This window comes from Platalea leucorodia, assembly GCF_965183815.1.
Source record: "Platalea leucorodia genome assembly, chromosome: 9".
Taxonomy (NCBI): Eukaryota; Metazoa; Chordata; class Aves; order Pelecaniformes; family Threskiornithidae; genus Platalea; species Platalea leucorodia.
The window spans coordinates 49,001,019-49,021,436 of record NC_138831.1 but is presented as its reverse complement, the minus strand read 5'-3'; the positions used below and the strand labels follow the sequence as shown (position 1 = coordinate 49,021,436).

The window sequence follows — 20,418 nt, the reverse complement described above, 5'->3', positions numbered from 1 at the left end:
GACAGAAGGCACAGTTCATGTATCCCTGAACAAGCTAATCGAGCAGATGATTTGCACTGAGCGACAGACCGCAGAAGGAACGCATCCAGTAAGAAAACTACTCCAGATGGTTTTGTTAAAGAACACATACCAAACCACTGGAATAGTTTAAAAATACCGGATGAAACAGACTGAAAAACTAAGACCAGACTGTGGAAATTGATTCATCAACTCAAGCATTTGAATATACTAATATACATGGCATGTGTTAATTAATGTGATATGTAACATGTGACAACACCCTTCCAAGCCTGTGTGCCATGAAAGGAAGAAGGCATCCTCAAATCCTGACACCACCGGCACTGTGGAGGCCAAGTCTCGGGCAGCACCAAAACATGCTGCAAGTTCCAGCGTTGGAGCGACCCTTCGTCAGCTACGCAGCTCCTGCTTTCGCGTTCTTCGCGAGAGGCACCTGAAGCGGAGTCCCGCCAGCCTCTCCCCGGCCAGCCTCCCGGCAGCTCTGCCTCACATCAACCTCCTCCGCAGCAGCTGCCAAACCACAAAAGCTCCTTCACAGGTAGCAAGAACCCTGCTGCTTGTTCACCAGAAATTCTCTTTTCTCCCCCATAATATTCTACCAAAAAAAAAAAAAAAGTCCTCAACTTGACAATCTGAAGATGTAGCCAAAAACATTAACTTACATTAAAATTGCACTTCAGAGCAACGGGCATTTCATCAAGCTTTAGATGCAGTATACGACACCTTAAGACAACGAAAGATTATCCTGCCCAGAGATATGTTCCTAGTTAACCTGACAGTAATTGCTTTGCAAGGAGCAGAATAACGTCCTCCAGCGCTCACTAAAGGTGTCTGCGCTCTGACTAGCGGGCATCATGTTGGAAAGGGGGCAGATCAGTTCCAGACAATTTACTGAACCCACACCGACAAGTCGGTGTTGGGAGAATACTGCAGCCACACAGAAGCAATAGATTTATAAACACTGAAACCGAAGTGTTTAAGACATGGAGAAATTCAGAAGGAATAAGCAGTAACTAAACACAAGAAAGTAACCACAAGAATTACAAATATATTTAAATCTTGGACCTGGGGAATATACACAGCCTTTTAGGAAAGAATGAACAATTTATATATTCTGACAGCACTGCATCTTTGGTTTGTTTTCAGTGGTCGGAGGGACGTGAATGGGAACCACGTTGTTGCTTGGAGACATATCGTTTTCACGTCTGTCGGACATTTGCTTCTGGGAAACGATACGATAGATCTCTGGAAGATGAGAAAGAGCTAGTCATTACGCGTACACCAGCAATACACCATCAGAAAGTTACGTCTCAGGGAAACCGGGCATAAAATAGAGGAAGATTTCCCATAGTTTTGGAAATATATAGGTAATGCACAGAAGTGTTCACAAGAAGTTCAGTTGTGGCGCCTTCTATACTCAGAAAATGAAATATTTATATTTTTGCAAAAAGAAATTAATTATTAACAACTGTTTTACTCCCCTTGAGATAAGAGTTAGTAAATAGACAGAATTCACCGATTTTTTTGCTGGGCATCAGAAACTACATATGCCATCAATTCCTTCTGATGGGTCCTGCGGCTCTGGGGACAGTGGCCGCATGTTTGCCGACGTATCTGCAGACAATGGCAGAATTAAAAAGCACCACTCAGCATTTCTCTCCGATAGGACTGCACGGGCAGTGTCTTCTCTCTCAGCATGCCTGTCACGTACAATAGCCTGTCTGTCACCCAAGCGGTTTTAAGTCTCCAGAAAAGGTTGATTGGGGCCCAAAAGAGGAGACCTGGCCCCTTCAGCAGAACACAAGCCCTTTACAAGTCACTGTGTTAGTGCAGCTAAACTGCAGAACTACGGAGAAGAAATATGGACTCCAGGCAAAGAAATTCCAGCATAAATTGGAGAACATGGGTTAAACTGTGCCTTTCCCAGCAGGCTGCCAAGTGGGAACGCCGCGCACCTGCCCCAAAAACCTTGCCCAGTTTCCTGGGATTTGTTAGTGGCCGATGGCATGTGCTGTACATAAACCCAGAGTAGCTACAAAAGCACTTATTTCAGCTGCACAGAAGAAAGAGTACGGCATGTGTAGCACTTCACCTCCAGAAAGGAAATAAAGGCTACCAAAAATAGCACATGGGGAACCCACTTGCAAATTTGAGTTTTAAACCATTAAAGTTTAAAAAAAAAAAAAAAAGCTTGCTAAACCTCAGTTTAACAAAAAGTTTAAAAGTCTTTCAGCACCAGCAAAAAGCCGACCCTGAAATGACAACGTCGCATCTACTCTGCACAACAGCAAAGCATGCTGGCAACAAATCCACAGCACTGCCAAGCAGCAGAGCCCCCGAGAAGGCAGCTGATGCCCACGCCCAGTCTGCAGGCTCCTGCTCGCGGCCCTGCCCCAAGGTTTCCGATAACCCCAGGCCGCAGGAGGCAAGGGCGAGGGCTTCTGCACTTCACTCCTGCAGAGCAAAGCGGGGAAGAGCGCAGCTCGCAGGCAACTCTGGCGAAACAAAGCGAAGGTCCAAGTGCTTTTGGAGGTCTGAAGTCTCTTATCAGCTGGAGAACGACTGTCCAAACACACACCTCGCCTGACCCCAAACCAAGACACGTCTTCTGCACCAGAAATTTGTCACTAGTGAGTAGCCTTTGCTCAGAATTTTAATGAGCTGCTGCTTTGTGCACGTCCTGACATCATTTCAGTACTGGGAATCGAGCAACCTTGTGCAGAGAGGTCCTCTTTGCTGCCAAGGGCTGATCACGCAGCGAAGCGCCTGCTTTTACGACAACAGGGAGAGATGGCATTGGGGAGCTAAAAAGGGCCCCTGACAAACAAGGCTTGAAAACCTTGCCCTTGATGCAACGAGCCTGCACTGACTCAGGCTGCCAACACAAACAGAGGCCAAGCGCCCCCCAGGAAGAGTAAGAGCAGGGCTGCACGCACGCACACACGGGACTGCTGGCAAAATAAAAATCTCTCAGGCAGATACCGTGCTGTACCTATGGACTGTACAAGGGACATCAATCTCTGCAAGCGGCGCTTCAAAAGAATCCGCCTGTTGGGCCTCCAAACTGACAGCTCAGACTCAGGTAGGGATAAACTGTTTAGAAAAATGGATTTTACATAGGCATTCAGTTACAGATCAACTTACTGAGGCAAACAAACAAGAGCTGCACACATAAAAGGATTTTCTGATTTCACCCTTTCTCGAGTTCTCTCTTCTTTCCGACAGTCTTACACATAAACAACTTCACAAGCTAAGTGAATCCCATGAAATCAGATCTTTAAAGCCACCTGCAACCCTGTGTGGGAATTTGCAATGAAGATCAGCCTGGCCCTGCGGCAGGCCGCTCCGCGTTCAGCAGGGCGCCTGTGCGCAGAGGTGGGAGGAGCGCGGCGGGGAGAGATCTGCTCTGCATTCTCCAGGGCAAGTTTTCTGCTCCACTACCCTGCCCCAGCTCAGGGCAGCCAGCCAGTTTGCCTCCAAGTGCTGAACGCTGCCCCTTCCTATTCAACAGAAGGTGGCTCTTGCCACCTTCATTACTGGAAAGTCTCTAGTAGCACCTTCGGCAGCAGCAATTCTCAGTTTTCCAAAGAACTTTCTGAACAAATTCATGCAAGTCCCCAACACGGGCTGTGACACGCTTCCTCCACCCCCTAAGCAAGGGCTCACAACAGGGTGCCCTCTGAATAACACCCTCATCTTAGAGCAAAGATCTTCAGTAAGCCTTGAAGCCTTAAAAACGATCTTAACAGCATTGATTTCTCTGCTGATAAAGGGTCTGTCCTTTCTGACCCTGGGAACATGCCACGATCCCCACTTCCACGGCCTCCCCAGCAACGCTGCAAGGACATTTAGCAGCTGCGCTGCTTGAATCAACTTGCAGCAGCCCCAAGTTTGTTGCTCGCTGTCGCTTCTCCCTCCTCTGCAGTGCAAACCTTTGTGCCGGCACAGCGTACTGCGCTAGATGAAAGCCTAAATGGCTAAATCCTGCCTGCCGCTGGATCAGCTGCACACTCTTGCACCACACACAGCTGTGCTGGTGTGCAAGGGGAGGTGGGAACAGCTTAAACATGCTCCCACCGAGGCAAAATGCCCAGCGGCAAAGCCTACACTGAAACCGCTCTGCACCAAGGAATGCCAGGCTAATGAAGACATGCGCTTTGTAATGAAGACACTACACTTTATGCTCTGCTCAGTAACTGAATGAGACCTTATTAAGAGCCCATTCAGCAGAATGCCTCGCTGCATAATTGGTAACTGTGTGAGACAGGCCTTGCACTGTAAGAGTGCTGGGAAAAAGTGACACTGCTGCCTAGGAGGAGCTTGTCCGGCCCTCGTCTGCTCAGCCTGCACTAGCGTTTCATTCATTTTCAGGTGTACAGAGCTAACAAAAGAGGAAATCACTAGAATTTTTTTACGTTAATGCTCTGTGATGTTGTTTCCTTGGAGATGAGATTCCTTAGAGATGAAACCGCAGCAGAACGCAGTACGGGAACAGAGAGGGCACAGAGCAGGGCAGGGAAGGGAGGCAGACTCCAGTTTACTTTAAGGATGCTTTATCCTGCTGTGAATGCTCAGAGTGGACAGGATTATAAAACCAGTCTCTCCTATTTGCCAGATGATACAAAGCAGCTTTGTGTTCACAACGATCAGCCCTTGAAGTCTAGACATCTTGCAACAGAAGAATCTGGATAGGGACCGTCATTCTAAGCCACAGAAGGAAAAGGTCCCCAAAACCTCATCTGGTACCCGCAGCAGGGCAGGAAGCCCACTAGATGTAAGACATACCCCCTCAAAAAGTCCTCTACAGCATGAGGAGAGGAAAGAAAAGCTTTCTCCCCCTTCTTCCACCTCTAACAACAGCAGATCACATACTCACTTAGGCTGTGCTCAGCATAATGGATTCATATTTTCCACGCCCAAAGCCATGTATTCAAAGTGGCTTAATCTGAGAATCTGGGTGTGGAAAAGCTTAACACAGACCCTGCTACACCTCCAAGGGAAGTACTCGTCCAAGTTTCCAACACTGTCCCAAACGGACCAGCTTCAGTAGGGCTGGAAAAGGAAGCAGTTTGCTACAGACCTTAGTCGCGACACCCTGTTCAGGAGAGAGCTGAGCAGCTGTGTGAAAAGCATCGGGAGCAGCCTGGGACGTCTCTGCGGTGCAATTCCCAGCACTGCAAATACTAGCAGAGCTGGTGCAGCAGCATGCCCTGCCCCTTCTTCTGTCAGCCACCTCCGCTCGCAGCCCGTGGCAAAGCCTGCTGGCTTTACCAGCTTCCTTCTTCAAAGGACAGTGAGCATTCCACCCACAGGCATTACGCTTGGAGGCAGCCTTGCCAAATACAGACTATCCATGATTCTGCAGGGTCACTCCGAAAACCACATTCCTCAGATGACTGCTCCCCTCTTTCCTTCAAAGCAAATCATTAACAGAAAAAGCCAGCTGTGAAGTGTTATCGAGAAGTTTATTGGCAGAACATTCGTCCTTAGCATGCCAGTCACAGCCGAGATGGAGCCAACCTGCTGCTAATGCATTATTTACTTCGTCTTTATCTCCCTGAAACAGGAGCTCCTGTCTGGAGCGAGCCACATGCCCACTAATCAGCAGAAGTGTTTCTTCCAGCACAGTTGAACCAGTCCCTCCTGAACAAGGATCCTGCCCGCATACCCAAGAGCTCTTTACCCAAAACACTGTCAGAGCAGCATGCAGGGAACATTGATGTTTGTGGAAAAGCAACAGCCTCAACAGTCTGCCAGAGTCCACCGAGGGCAAGTTTTAATCGCGTGTTCTCCCGTTACAGACTGCTCTCCCCTACAGGAAAATTAAACTAGAAAAAAGTCAAGCCTCTGCAAATGAGAATCCAAAATAACTTCTGGAATAAAAGGTACTGTTTAAAGCATGTGAGGAGAGATAAAGAAACAGCCTTGCCTGTGCCCAGAGGTGAACTGCTTCCCCACAGCAGTGGCAGTGTATCCCGAGTGTCACACAGCTCTGTGGAAGTACGGCAGCAGCCCAGGGCATGCAGCAAACTTCCCACCTCTTCAGCCGTCACTGTTAGAGACCAGAAGGGCCCCACAGGAGATGGGGGCAATTAGGTGACCAGTTTATATTGGCTATGACAGCCTGACAGCCACCTTGGGAGGGGATAAACAATGTCTGATGTATTTCCAGTCCTGTTTTATTAGTGCTGGTGCTGAACGAGTATGAAAGTGAATTAACTACCCTTCATCTGAGAGCCCTGATCCCCTCTGAAAACAGAAAGCGCAGGCAGCAAGGCTGTTCCACATCACACACAGCACATTCGGCCAGAATCTGACCTCAAAGTTCAGTCTAGATGCTCCAGAGAGGAGAGGCGCTACAAAGGACGCATGCAGAAAGGAAGGAGTTTCAGGTTTTAGCAGTTACAGGTAAGCAATAAAAATGTCTCTTCTCTCTAAAAAATCCATGCCCAAATTCGTGAGCATTTTTGACAGGACTTCCTTTAGGTAGGTGAAGAATGCAGCAGCCATCCCAGATAGCATCGCGTTCAGCCACTCCTTAGCCATCCGCCCTCAGACGGCATTAGTAGTTAGTCATGTAGGGAGTAAATGTGTAAGCTAACACAACTTCCCTCTTTTTTCTTTTTTTTAAAATTGTGCAAGGTCGAATTACAACCAAATGACTACACTGAAGTTAAAAGGGAACCACGTGGTTTGGCTGAAGAGGAAACGAACTCAAGTTCTAGTCCCAGCATTGCATGAAGCAGCGAGATGACAAGCATCCCTATGCGCTGTTTATTCATCTAACACGGACACGCTTTTTTGCTAGTATATGGCCAGGAGCACTACTGCTTAGGAACCCACTGGAAAAAACACAACAGAACCAGAACCTATCGGAGGCCTCTTCCAACTACGGATAAGACAAGAAACAGATGGATACAGGCAGATAATACTCCAGCAGCCCAACAACTCTCTCCGCTGCTTGGGTGCTCATAAAGCATTTCAAACAACTGAAGAAAATGCTAAAGAATTTATACTTTTATTACAGTAAATAACTTCCTAGCTGCATCCTCACCTGCATGTTCCAGCATGGCTAACAAGTCATTTTCGGTGGGTTTTTAAAAGAATGTATAAATTAGCTGGCAAAGAGAAAAAAAATTCAAAACTAAGTAGGTGCCAATGTCACAGCAATGAGATCTGATGAATAGAGACACACAGTTTAGAAGTGGGGCCGCTGCTGATACCAGGCCGATCACGTAGCCTGGCACATGCTACACTGGGATGGAGGGAGCTTAAATTTGCAACTGGGAAACACGTTGGAGGCACTCTGAGAACACAGAGGCGCTCCCTGGTGCGCCCAGAACAGAGAGACATGGCAAAATACAGGAGTCTCTCAGACCTTTTGAAGACCCAGACTAGAGATTTGCAGAGGCGTGTGCCAAAGCTGGGAATGACAAAAGCTCAAAAACCACACACACGCCACTGTTGTCCCACCATGCCCTGGCTACAGCTGACGGGGTACACAGCAATACAAAAGTCCCACGACAGCTAGCGATTTCCACACCAATTTGTGAATTCCTACCCTATCCTTTATAAGCCATGGTTAAGTTAAGGTCCCCCACGTAGTTGTAGTTGAATGTCTCGGACTCTTAACAAGTTTTGCCTATCAAAAAAAGCGTTTAGACAAGAAGGAAGTACTTTATCCACAGAGCATAAAAAAATACAGCACTCGCTGCCGTCACATGTTACAGAGGCCAAAAGTCCAGCCAGGACTCTTAAATGCACTGACAGCGACTGCCCCGCAGCTCAGGAGTCACCACGGCTCAGGCTACCGGTGTTGTTCAAAGGACGGATCTCTACTCTTTCATCCCTTTTCCCTTGGCAACTGCTACGGTTACCATTAAAGATGGAAACAAAGTAGATTGCCTTCTCCTCTGATAAACAATGGCTGTTTTAACTTGATGCTTGCATGAGACAATTCTCTCCTGTGGACACTCCCATATCATACACAAATAGGAAACTGAAACATAAACTAGGCTGACTAGAAACACGGGGCAGATCAAAGTGAACAAGGATTCATTCCAAGGCTGGCCTTTCAAGTGGGACACTTCGAAACTGGACTCCAAACCTTATGGCTGTGAAGAATGATTCAATAGCAAAATTTTAAACACTTTATAGGCAAAGAAATGCCTATTTGCATCATATCTGAGCAGCCTTCTGCCCTTCCCCCTCGAAACACAAAGCACTAGATGACTCACCTGTCAGAATAGTCTGGAAAGCTGCTTCCACATTTGTAGAGTCTAAAGCAGACGTCTCGATAAATGACAAACCATTCTTCTCTGTGTGGACAGAAATACTATAATTAGAGGGGTACAGCACACAGCAGCTTCCCATCTGGAAGAACTTCTGTAGCAGATTATATCTGTGGTGCTCCTGATGAGACGCACGGGTATCAAGTATGAAAAGTCGTGGGTTTTTCCCCCCCCTTACGTGATCTGAAAGCAACACCGCCCAACACCAACATTAGAATTTACACTCATCCTCAAGCACAGGGATCAGTCCAGCGCTGCGTCACTTTGAGGCACATCTTCCTGCATCACTGAAACTGAGAATTTGTTGCACTTTCAAGAACCGTGTGCGGAAGCTTCCTGGATTTTCTTTAACCTCATCAAGTTTCTCCACCTCCCACCTGCTGGTCTGTCATTGCAGCTTGTTTAACAGGGCCAGCCCTATCGGGGGGTGACAGTCCTCCACCTGCAGGCAGGGATCCTCACTAGCCATAAACTCTGCAAATGCAGCTACAGCAAGCCTTAATGTAAGAAACCCAGCTATACTCCAGGATGAAAGACATTTGGCCTAAAACAAGGCAAGATTTACAGAAACCGGAATTATTTTTCACAGATCTTAATTATGTAACAAAGAGTCAGAAAGCCCATTTACTGGAAGCCTGTTCAGCCACAGGCATCTGCGTAGGGCTCCAGATCAGTTGGTACAAAGGCGGCAATATACAGGTGCAAAGCTACCACCACGCAAGAAACACAAACCTAAAGCCATAGGCACACTTTCTGTGAGAAAAGCAACGCCTAGGCAAGAGAATAAATCTGGTTTAAAAATCTTCAAGTGCCTCTGGCTGATTCTTGAAACCGCATCAGCGTGCATGTTCTACAAGGCTTCCTTTTTGACTGAATTAAAAAGAGGCAAACACCAGCATGTGACACTGAAGAACACTGCCAGCAGCACTCTGTTTCCTCCTACCAGCGTATCTAAGACCAGGTAGGCAGATCCCCGGACAGTTAGCACTAGGAAATTATTTTGAGGTCACCAACCTGCAAAAGCTCTGGCCTCATCTGTAGGGACTGCTCTCAGGTGGCGCAAGTCACTCTTGTTTCCCACAAGCATGATTACAATATTGCTGTCAGCATGGTCTCGCAGCTCTTTCAACCATCGCTCTACATTCTCGTAAGTAAGGTGCTTAGCAATGTCATACACCAATAATGCCCCTACAGCTCCGCGATAGTACCTGTGGGGGAAGAGACGTGTTAGAGAAGCAGCAAGAAACATTGTGATTAAAAGCGACACGTTACTGGGCGATAATGGGAAACGGCTATTACTAAGACAGCTATACAAAAAAATATCCAGAAGCAGGCAATGTGGGACTTGAAGCAGAGCATCCAGACTGACTAGGGTTATGCCACAGGACCACCAGAGCAGCCAGGACAGCTCAGTCTAGGGAGCAAGCCAAGCCCCATGCTTGTGGGGAGAACCCTGCAGCCCAAAAATGAAGCTCTGGAATCTGTGGGGAGCTACTGTCACCTTCAACCTCTGATCCACTCCTGAAAAGGCTCCCCCACCCATCACTGTGGGTGCAGTATGGGCGCAGCCCATAGTGATAAAGAGACTTTAGAATGACTCACTGGATCATAAAAACGTCAACCTGATCTATTCCCTTTACAAAAGGTCACAGCTGGTTTCCTTTCAGACCAGAGAGAGACACAGCAACGCATTCAGAAAGAAACAGGCTGTGTTCCCCCACCCGGCAATTGCCTCCAGCTTTACTTACAGCCAGCTTTTGCTATGCTATTGTCTTCCCAAACAAGCAAGCAAAGCGAGCAGTCTTTCCTTACTGCTACAGGAGGGTTTCTGCTCTCAGGTTACCACTCATAAAACCTCCATGAACACTGATATTACTTTATCAATCACGTGCACTGAAATGAGTCTCTCAAAACTCCTGCATTCTAGACTTGAAATGCCTCCAGTTACATGAGGGCACCGAGAAGCAAATCAGTTTGTGCAGGGATGCACTATAGCGTTTCTGGACTGAATAATACTTAAGCTTCCCTCCCCCACAGGTTGTGGATATTACATGATAAAATTAAAAAAAACAAAACCCTGTTTACAGTTTCTGAGGAACTGGAAGGGCCCAAAATTACCCTCCTCAGCAAAAGTTTCTCTTCAGCCATACAAGCTATCACTTACGCTGATGTTATAGCTCGGTATCGCTCCTGCCCTGCTGTGTCCCATATCTGAGCCTTTATTGTCTTCCCATCAACTTGAATGCTTCTTGTTGCAAACTCTACTCCGATGGTGCTTTTGCTTTCCAAGTTAAACTCATTGCGAGTGAATCGAGACAGAAGGTTACTCTTGCCTACTCCAGAGTCTCCAATAAGTACAACTACAAGACAAAAATGACATAAGAATCAGATTCCAGATGTAAAGAATACATTGACAATCACCTGCAATAAACGTTTATTTTCCGGAATGAAGCAAGAAGGAAAAGAATGGCAAAACCACCACCCTGTCATGGGTCTGCTGTCCACGTGTTTGTATTTCTAGAGAACCAGAGCTGCCACATTCATCGGCATTTTGAACAGACGTTAGACTTGACTTTTACTTGTTACATTTCAGTCTCCTTTGCCCAACATGGAAGAACATTCCTCCTCCAGGAGGAGGATACATGGCTGTCACTGCAAAAGTCAGGGACCGTCTGCATTTCACAGCCTTGTAACAACACTAGAACTAAAAAACAAAACAAAAAACCCACAGCATGCAACTGAAATCTGTTTTGCTGAAGAATTCCAAAACACAGGGCAGGCAGCAGACTCTGCCTGCATTTTACACTCTTCATACCTTTGCAGAAGAGAGGTTCCCCACTGGGGCAGAAAAATTTGTGAATGGAAAAAAGAACCAAACCCTCAAAAAAACCACAAGACCACCATCGCCGTGATGGACAGCTTAAAAATATTACCTGGGCCACAGCACTCTGCCCTTCTGCAGCCCCTCACTGCTGCTGCGACTCCAGGCCGCTTTAGGCCAGAGCCTGAAACTGCTCTAAAATGCTGCCAGGGTATTGGTGGGCCTCAGAATTAGAGCCACCATCCACTCCCCCTTCCCCGGCTCAATTTGACTCATCACAGCACCAGTGCCAAGCAAACTAACTGGAAGGATTCAGCTACGCTTGACAAGAGATTGACAGAAGGTTTAAAGTCCAATTCTGACAGGAAGAAAAGCGTCACAAGGATTCGCTGCAATATCCTGTAATGCTGAGCTGACAGGTACAGGTTTAAGCGTAACTTAAAACTCACTACCAAGATGCAGGCCACTGGATGAAACACATTCGCACCCCAGCGCCACGCCAGCGGGAGCCTCTCGGGATGATCTTGTGCCCTTAACGAAGGTAAGGGACTGAACTGGTAACAGAAGGAAATGGAGAAGAAAGAGGATGAGCAAGATCCTTGAGAAGAATGGCTAATGACCTTAAAGTTCAGGAGTGGGTCAAGGCCAGTCAAAGCAAAAGAGTGCATGCTTAGGGGACCAAAAAAAAAAAATGTTGTGGCTATGCTTGTTTTGAAAAAACAGAAATATTTGCTCAGTAAGATGCATCATTTAACAGTTAAGACACTGCAACACAGCGTTAGAGATTCTGTGTGGTACAACAGAGGAATGAGTCCACCAAACACACTTCAATCACATGAGAAATCCCCCACTGAGTCTCAGTCTAGCAGCGCAAATACTCCCGTCTGCTGCTGCACCGCACAGCAGCCCTCTGAACACCGTCTTCTACTTAAATAACGCAAAACAATTCTGACAAATGGGGTTTTCTCCGACTGTAAGGGCAGAGCAGCACCTTTTAGACATCCTCCGTAAAATGAAAATTGCAGCAGATGCTAGCTTCAAACGTGGCCTTGTGGAGAACACTTCATCAAAATAAACATCTTTCCAGCTTCCTCTGCCAGCTGACTCAGCACACGGCCGGCCAAGCTGGAGAAGCTGCATAAAGCACAGAGTGGCTCTGTTAACCACTTGTTTGTGGAGCTCACCAGCGCAGGTAGGTGGCAAGCACGCGGGCCGAACGCAAACAGGATCCTGCTTTCCTAGGTGCCAGGTCAGCACTGCTCCCTGCTTGTCACAGACAAGTTCCCAGGAGGCAAAAGTTGTCACCTCCCTTCGCACACCTCAGTCCTGCCGTCGCCCAGCATTAGCTTTGGCAGCGGCCAAAACTTCTCTAACCAAGGAAACCGATCTACACACGTAATTTCCTCTTCCTAACAGGTTGCATCACATGCCTGTTAAGTATTCCCCTCAAACATATTTTTGTTGTTCGGTGCACATTTCAAAGCACACCTTTAAGTCATTTAACAACAGACTGATCATTTTAATTCCTCTGCCAAGTTTTTTTCCTTCCCTCATCTGAATCCCATGCTGCTCACATTGGGAATGCTTTCCAGCACCAGATTAATATGTCCCAATTAAAAGGGGAAAATATTAGACTTTCCTCCTTGAAGTCGGCTATTTCCTCTACTTAATTGGGCCATTGCAGCTCCTCTGGAACACGGACACAAGAACAGCTTGCAATGTCAGCAGGCACCTAAGACTCCTCACGTTTTCTGCATTTCTGCCAGTCTGAGCAAGTATTATGAACTGAAACAGCTTTAACGGCCACTCAGATTGTATTATTAATTTTGTTTTCCTTATCAAACCACCTTGTTTTGCCATTTTATACCACACAGTGTTCCCACGTATTATATTCTTAGCATAGAAATACAGCATGAATGACCCTGGATGGCCGAATCCCATTCTAACTAGCCCAGGCAAACAGTTTCTGGGACGGAAATGACGTTATCTAGTTCCATGTTAAAGCTATTTGTTCCTGCACAAGCACTTTTATTGGGCTTTTATTCCAGAAACTCACTCCTAATGGTTAGAAATTGCCTTCTAATTTTCTGGAGAAATTAGCGGTCAGCTGATGGTGGTATTCATGTGCCAGCATTGTCCATTAGCTTATTAGTTTCTTCTCCCAGTGGTGTTTATGGTGGGGTATTTACAGAAAGCAACCGCATCTTCTCTCAGCTTTGTTCTACTAGCTAAATAAGCCAACCTCTCAGTCTAAACAGACCGTCCATTTCCCCAAACATCTTCCCTATGAGTTTTTCAATTTCTTTTCCACACAGTGAGAACAACTGCATGCATCATTCTAGGCGAGATCTCTGTGATGTATACAGGGATTTTAATATTTCCATCTCTACTAGGCATACCTTGAGCTGGAATTATCTTTTCCTGACCGTATCACCTTGACAGCTCAGTCTGCCTGTGATCGGACCTCATTGTTCTATCTTTTAGTTGGCAAGCTCTTACTTTACCAAATTTATGAGTCCCCAGGCATCAAACCTTACAGTCCGAATCCCACTCCATCTGGAGGACTGCATCAGCACACAGCCCCTCCAGTGCTGCGCTCCGCCTTTCTCCTGTACCACGCAGCTTGCATCATCAGCAAATTCCTTTACTACATCAGCACTGGAAGGAGGAACGTCTAGAGGAAACATTTAAGCAAGTTCAGCCACAAGACCTATTCTTGAAAACCTCCATCAATAACCTTCTTTGGACCAGCGCTTCCCTTACAGGAGCAGCACCTCAGAAAGCTTTGCAATCAAGGGAGATTTGTACTGGCACATCCTGAAAGTCATTAAAGTGATCTCCCTGCCCCAGGTGACTACTCCTAGGCAGGTCACCCGTACTGGTTTAGTGATGTGCCAGTGCAATACTTGCAACCATGTGCTTTACATCAATGCATTTGACTATCTACAGCATTAACCACCCCAAAGGTTTAAAACAAGCATTTGGTGGAGAGGGGAGGAAGGAAAAAAAAAAAAAAAAAGTATGAAGTCCACGCTCCTGTACAAATTTCATTGGGTAATTCCAGTTTTATTTCTGTAGAAGACCAAAATAAGAATTCAATTTCCTAAGTTGCGTGAAAAGCAATTTAGAGAACTACATCAAGAAAGGATTATTAATTTTTCACCAACATTCCAGCTCACTCACCCAATTTTTATTTCTGTTAAACCTCTAACTTAAAGTATTTTCTGAAAATTTCAACCATCTCATGACCTATGTTATTGGCAATGTAATCAGGTTGAAAACAAAGTCCAGCACCACTAGCTTGTATTGTCTACGGTAAAAGTTGTTACACAAGTTGCATATTCCACAGTTTAAAACAAATACACCAGCACTAAGGGATTACAATGTCGGAAAACACTTGTCTCTGCATTGAGCTCTGCTATTAAGAGGCATCTAAATAAAGAGCCTGGACACATCTTCACGGCCCCCAGAAGAACCTGCTGATGGGCACCTCTTCCTGCCCCCTTCAGTTGGAGTTTAAAGGAAACCTGAATAAGATGACCCGATCCTACACCTTGTAGGTAGCTGGTGATAGACCTAACACGCTCACCTCTTACATCAGTCTCCCCCCTCACCGGTGCCCCCCTGTTTTATTCACCCATTTCCCGTGACAGAGAGAACTGGCGTCTCAAAGGCACTTTGGGGTAGGGGTGGATCGTTACCTGTACGAACAATACGTAACGCAGAGCTGGGCCTCCAAACGCCTCTGTAGTACAACGGCTAAGCCGGCAGGTTTGTTATAGCACAAAAATGCCTCCACATCTAATGCAGTGAAGGTGCAGGGTATAGAAATTCTACAATTGCTACCATGGTAGAAATCAGTAGGTGTCGTGCAACCATGTATCCCCACAAATTTCTCTAAACAAAACACACAAGAAAAAAAAAATGTGTTTTCTAAAGCCCAAACCAACAAGTTTCTTCAGTTTCAGAGCATTTCCTCAATACCAAAGGGCAAAGATGGAGAAATGAACATGATGCAAAGTAGGAAGCAGATAGCTGAAACTGGAGTTTTTCCTAATGATAAGCTGAATGTCACCGCAAGTCAGGTCCGTGTTCAGAAATGAGAAGTCTGACCCCAAATCCAGAGTTCCAGATGCTCTCAAGCTTTGTCCACAGAAAACACAGAAGACGTCTTCTACAAGTGAGGATTACTTTGATAACTACTCATCTACTGCAAGTACATTACTTTAACCAAAAACGGTAAAAAGTGCCTGCGTTTAAGCCAGAGTGAATTAATTAAGTAATAAAGTAATATCCTTATATCACCATTATATTTTCCTCCCATTAAAATCAGAGCAAGATTCCTGCAAACTGGACTTCACAGGTCTTGCGTTTCCTCAAGTGCAGCGCTGGGAACAGTAGGCACTGCTCTCAATTAAACCCAAAAAGTATGGAAGAATACAAAGACATGCGCAGCTGGAGAAGAATTTACCAGAAATTGCCTTTTTACAAGTTAGGGTTAGGCTTTAGCACATGCTGAAGTGCTGCAACAGAGTAAGGCTCAGCTTACACCCACCGGCCCAGTCAGCCCGACCGTGACAGTGGCTGAAGGGACAAAACCAGAGGTCTCACATAAACAGACGCGTGACAGTTTAACTCAAGAGCAGTAAAAGACAGCCAGACTAGGGAGTATCACCAATTATTTTAAACCAAGTCAAACTCTGAACTCAGTCCCACCAACCTGCCACGTCCCTTCAAGTTCATAAACCCAGAAGAACTGTCCTACGGGATTAAGTGTCCTTGCAGACCAACACCCAGGCTGACTGTCAAGAACTGATGTCTGAGAAACATGATGTGTAACAGAACAAACAGGCTAATCTTTGTTCTAGCAAGCCCTTGCATCGTCAAACAAGCAATACCTTCAGATTTGCCATTGTAACCATCACACCGAAACGCCCCAACAGACATTTTTATTCCTCTATAAATTTGTGCAGTCTTTCAAACCCATTTCCAGTATTTATGGCAATGCACCACTCCAAAATTTGCATACACATTGTGAGACTTTATGTCCTTTTGTTTGCGCCTATCTTGCATCACAGATATCCAGAGAAATGATGACAAAGAGTAGATACTTTGCCTATATTACTCACTGTTCTAATTTTCATAAAGCTGTACATCACTCCAATATAAGGGATACGAATCCATTAGGTCTCTCCTCTGATTATTTTGATGCCCTTCTCCATCTTTTTAATTCTACAATATCCCTTTCAAAATGGGTATGCCCGTCCTGCCTACATTTCCCCTCAATTCCCAAGAGGCTCATGTCTCAGATTCAAACATCGGCTTAATGTTCCCGCTGAGTTCTCACTTCCAAGAGTTTTTACCCCTCTCTTGCCTTTCTGACCAGCGCCTGGTAAGGAGACCTTCATTTCACAGACCTACTCGCAATAATTTCAAGATCATTCCGGAGCGGTGACAGCTTGTTTAGACCCACCCTCACCTTTGGGAAGTTACAAAAGTTTCCACTATTTGTAGTACTCTGCATTTGTTATGTTATTTCAGCTGCCACATTAATCCCAGTTATGTGACATTGCAGCAACTTCCTGCAGTCTGCTCGAGCTTTGCAAAACCTGAATCGCTCATCTTCACACCACCATTTTCACAGCATTCCCTGCGCTCCCGACAGCTCCTATAAACTAGTCTAAACAGAAAAACCTTTAGGAGGGGCAATCAATTCAACTAGCTTTGAACTTCTCGATATAACTGGATCCCAACTTAATTATTTCCCAATTATATAAGGAAGCAGGTCCAATAAAAGACAGGACCTCTCCCAGCAAAATCTGCATCACCGATATCCCCAGGCCTTCACAGCTAGAACATTAATTATAAGCACACTGGCAGAATTGTATGAACAAGCAAAAGTAATGCAATGATTTTGATAACTTGTACACATAAACACCTAAAATAAGATTGCCTGACGCGATTAAACTAGTGGTCAGCAAGGCCCTTGCCAAAGCTGCCAGCTGAGAAGAGGCCTCTCTCAATACTTCTCAATTTTATTTTAATAGCAGTATAGATGACTGGTTTATGGTTAGAAATAACGCCACTTTCCACATGGCAATTGGATAAAACAGGCAACAAAAAAAAAAATGCAATTCCTCAAAGTTATTACAGGAGCTTAAGGGTACAGAAGAAAAACACTGATGTTTTCCTTTACCTAACTTTCATGAGGACAAGCACTGGATCTCTCACCATCACAACCTAACAAGCAATACTCTAAATCCTAAACTCAAACTTACAATACCGTATTGCAATAAGCAGCTATTTTTTTCCACAATACTTTGCTTATTTTGCAGTAGAATTTAAGAAATTAGATAGCCAACTCCAAAGCCTCAGCATTTCTGTAGGTGTTTCACAGCACGCTTCATGAACCTTTGCAGCAGGCTGGTCTTTGACTCGGCGGGGAGCGAAAACTGAGTACTTCACTACGACCTGCGACGTTTTAACCCAGCTCGCTGCGGTAGGGCTGGCTGGCGCGGCATCGCTCCTGGAAAACAAGGGATTCCTGCCCTTCCCTTACGTTCACCGCGCGTGAAGGGCTCAGGATATAGAAGGCGGCAAATAATACGATACTTTATTAAATTAGCTGCATCATCTCCCACCGCGGAGCACCGAACTCGTTTACTCGCAGCCCTGCTGAACAGCTGGAGAAGGACGCGGCCCTCGCCACCCGGGGCATCCCCCCGGCCAGCTCTGCTCGCCACCCGGGGCATCCCCCCGGCCAGCTCTGCTCGCCACCCGGCGGGCTGCCCGTCGCCTCAGCCCGCGGAGCGGACCCAGGCGCGGAGACGCCGGGTCACGGCTACGGAAACCACCCCAAATTTGACGTTTTGGGGTGAGGGCGCGACCAGCGCCCGCAGCGCTCGGGAGCGGGCAGCGACGCCCGCCCGCGGCGATCGGGCTCCAGAAACACCGGAGCGGGGCTCGGCAAGGCCGGAGTCCCCCCACCCCCGCCCCGCCCCGCTCCGAGCCGGCAACCGGGACCCGCCCGTGGGCCCGGGCCCGGGCCCCGTCCCCGCGGCTGCGAGGGAAGCGGCGGCGGGGCGGGGGCCGGCCGAGGCGGCGGGCAGCGGCCCCCCCCACCCCGGGAGGGTGGCGCCGGGAGGAGGCCGCTCCCCCCGCCAAGGCCGGGAGCCCCTCCGGAAGGTGACCCCGCCGGCTGCCGCGGGGCGAGGCGGGCCGCCGTTACCTTTGAAGAGGTAGTCGTACTCGTCGTCGCGGGTGCCCATGGCGGGGTGCGCCGAGGCGCGGCGGAGGCGGAGGCCGAGGTCTGGGAGCGGGAGCGGCAGCCGGACGCTCCCTGCAGCCGCCGCAGCGCTTCCGCCCTCCGCGCTCTGCCCGCCCACGGACCGGTGCTTCCGGGGCGGCGCAAAACTGCTTCCGGAGCAGAGCCACCCGCCTCGCCCACCCCGGCCTTAAAGGGACGGCGCCGCGGCCGGGGCGGGGCGAGCGGTGCGGCCGCCGGGGGAGCCCGCACGGGCACCCTGCGCCGCCCGCCCGGCGGCCACGGCCGCGATCGCGGGGACGGGCTGCGGCGGGAGCGGCGGGGAAGGCACTAGTGGCGGGCGGGCGAAGCGTTGGCAGAGCGGTTCCATGGTGTAATGGTTAGCACTCTGGACTCTGAATCCAGCGATCCGAGTTCAAATCTCGGTGGAACCTGGTACTTTTCTTCCTCTCCTTATTTTTTTGCCTTTCTCTGCCCGTTACGGCCCGACGTGCTCCCCGCTCCCCCGGGGCTCCTCCACAGCAGCCACACCTCACCTCTTCTCTCGGCTGGCGCCCACCAGCCCGATCCCCCGCGGGGTGCCCTGCTCCCGCCCGCGTGGGCAGGCGATGGCTCCCACCCGGAGCTGCCCACAGCCATGGCAGGGTTTGGGGCGGCTTGGCGGGAAGCCCCCAGGTCTCACGGATCCGTCCCACGCACCGGGCCAAGAGCGGCGTGCGAAGCCAACGGAGCTCATCAGAGATGCCAAGGAGCTCTTTCAGCTCGGGAGGTGCAAAGAGGCCGCGAGCGCGGGCCCCTTCCCTGCCGCCCCGTCCCTGTGCCATGGGAGACACCAGCTTTGTCATCGGCTTCCCTTGGTGCAGGCTTGAGACCTAAACAGAAGAGGATAAAAATAGCGCTTGCGTCCAAATGATTAAACTAAAGCCCTTAAAACTGCTCTTTCTCCACCAGCTTGCCGTTAGCAGCAGCAGGATCGCCATCTCTGCAATCAGCGGCTGTGTTATCATTTCTGTGCGTGGAAAGTGACCTCCGGGCATCAGCGGCGTCGCCGTGCATCAGTTACCGTCTGCTGGAACGATAACGAACCATAACGTGATCCTCTGCGTTCAAAAACAAATAGTTCACGCTGCCTCGGAGCTTCTGAGCGGAGAAAGCAAAGCGCTAATAACAAAGACGCGCGACGTGTGACCACGATGTGTCACACCGCAGGAGCCCGGAGCCCCCGGGTGAGGTCAGAGCGTCGGGGTCTGGGCTCACACCGCGTCCTGCCGCCAGCCTCCGGCGTGCCCCGGCAGACCGGGCACCTCCACCTTCTCGTGGGTGCACAAAACCCACGGAGCATCGGGCTGTCACATCCCCAGGACCCCGTTCCCCGTGTCCGGTGGGAATAATGGCATGTGCCATAAGGGACTGGGATGCCAGACCTCGCAGGAGGAGAAAGCACTCCGGGAGCGTAGCGGTGAGGTCTGTAGGAGTCTGCCTTGTCTTTGGATTCATCCTTTTTATCTCCAGATGAACCCACAATGCCCAGAATCTTGAGTCTGAAAACGCTTGTCCCACTTCTGCTGCTTGTCTCAGAAGTTATCCTACTGCATTGGGTAGTGCATTAAAATTGATAACGGATACTTGTGTGTGTAGGGGCTGGGGTATATTTATAACTCTGTAGTTAAGGTTTCCTATTTGTGATTCTCCATTGAACTTTGTTGCTAAAACACTATTAATTTTCACTTGACGTTTCTCAGGCCTGGTTTCATCCTCCAGAAACGCTATTAGTTCTACAAAAATAAAAATAACACAGATGAAGTATTTTTAGTTATTCTCCTGTAAGAGCTGTTCTCCTTTTTGTGTTTTGGATTTAGTTTGTGAGCCTGGAAACGTCCTTTATTTACATTGTTCATATGCGTAAGCATTACTTCCTCTTGCACCAAATTGCAGATGTTCCTCATCTGGAACTGGCTCGTCCTACGTAAGACTTGAGGGCACAACGTGGGGACAATGCCGTTTCTGCTGAGCTAAAAATCACG

General features: G+C 48.0%; 1 protein-coding gene across 1 annotated transcript; it reads right to left on the bottom strand.

Moving 5' to 3' along the window:
* Positions 1–1,046: 1,046 nt before the first annotated feature.
* On the bottom strand, positions 1,047–18,519 carry RAB11A (RAB11A, member RAS oncogene family). Its single transcript, XM_082322224.1, has 5 exons — positions 18,359–18,519; positions 10,474–10,669; positions 9,324–9,517; positions 8,256–8,336; positions 1,047–1,263 (listed from the first exon to the last, which is right to left on the bottom strand). Exons 1-5 carry the CDS (start codon positions 18,396–18,398, stop codon positions 1,124–1,126), a joined length of 651 nt encoding a protein of 216 aa, XP_082178350.1. The 5' UTR covers positions 18,399–18,519; the 3' UTR covers positions 1,047–1,123.
* Between the last annotated feature and the right edge of the window lie 1,899 nt (positions 18,520–20,418).

Excerpts from the sequence above, each read along its gene's own strand:
- RAB11A (XM_082322224.1), bottom strand. The coding sequence starts at position 18,398 with ATGGGCACCCGCGACGACGAGTACGACTACCTCTTCAAAG. Across the intron at positions 8,337-9,323 it reads TGAGGCCAGAGCTTTTGCAG|AGAAGAATGGTTTGTCATTT; the intron begins GTTGGTGACCTC and ends CTGTCCACACAG. Across the intron at positions 1,264-8,255 it reads TTTCCAGACTATTCTGACAG|AGATCTATCGTATCGTTTCC; the intron begins GTGAGTCATCTA and ends CTCATCTTCCAG.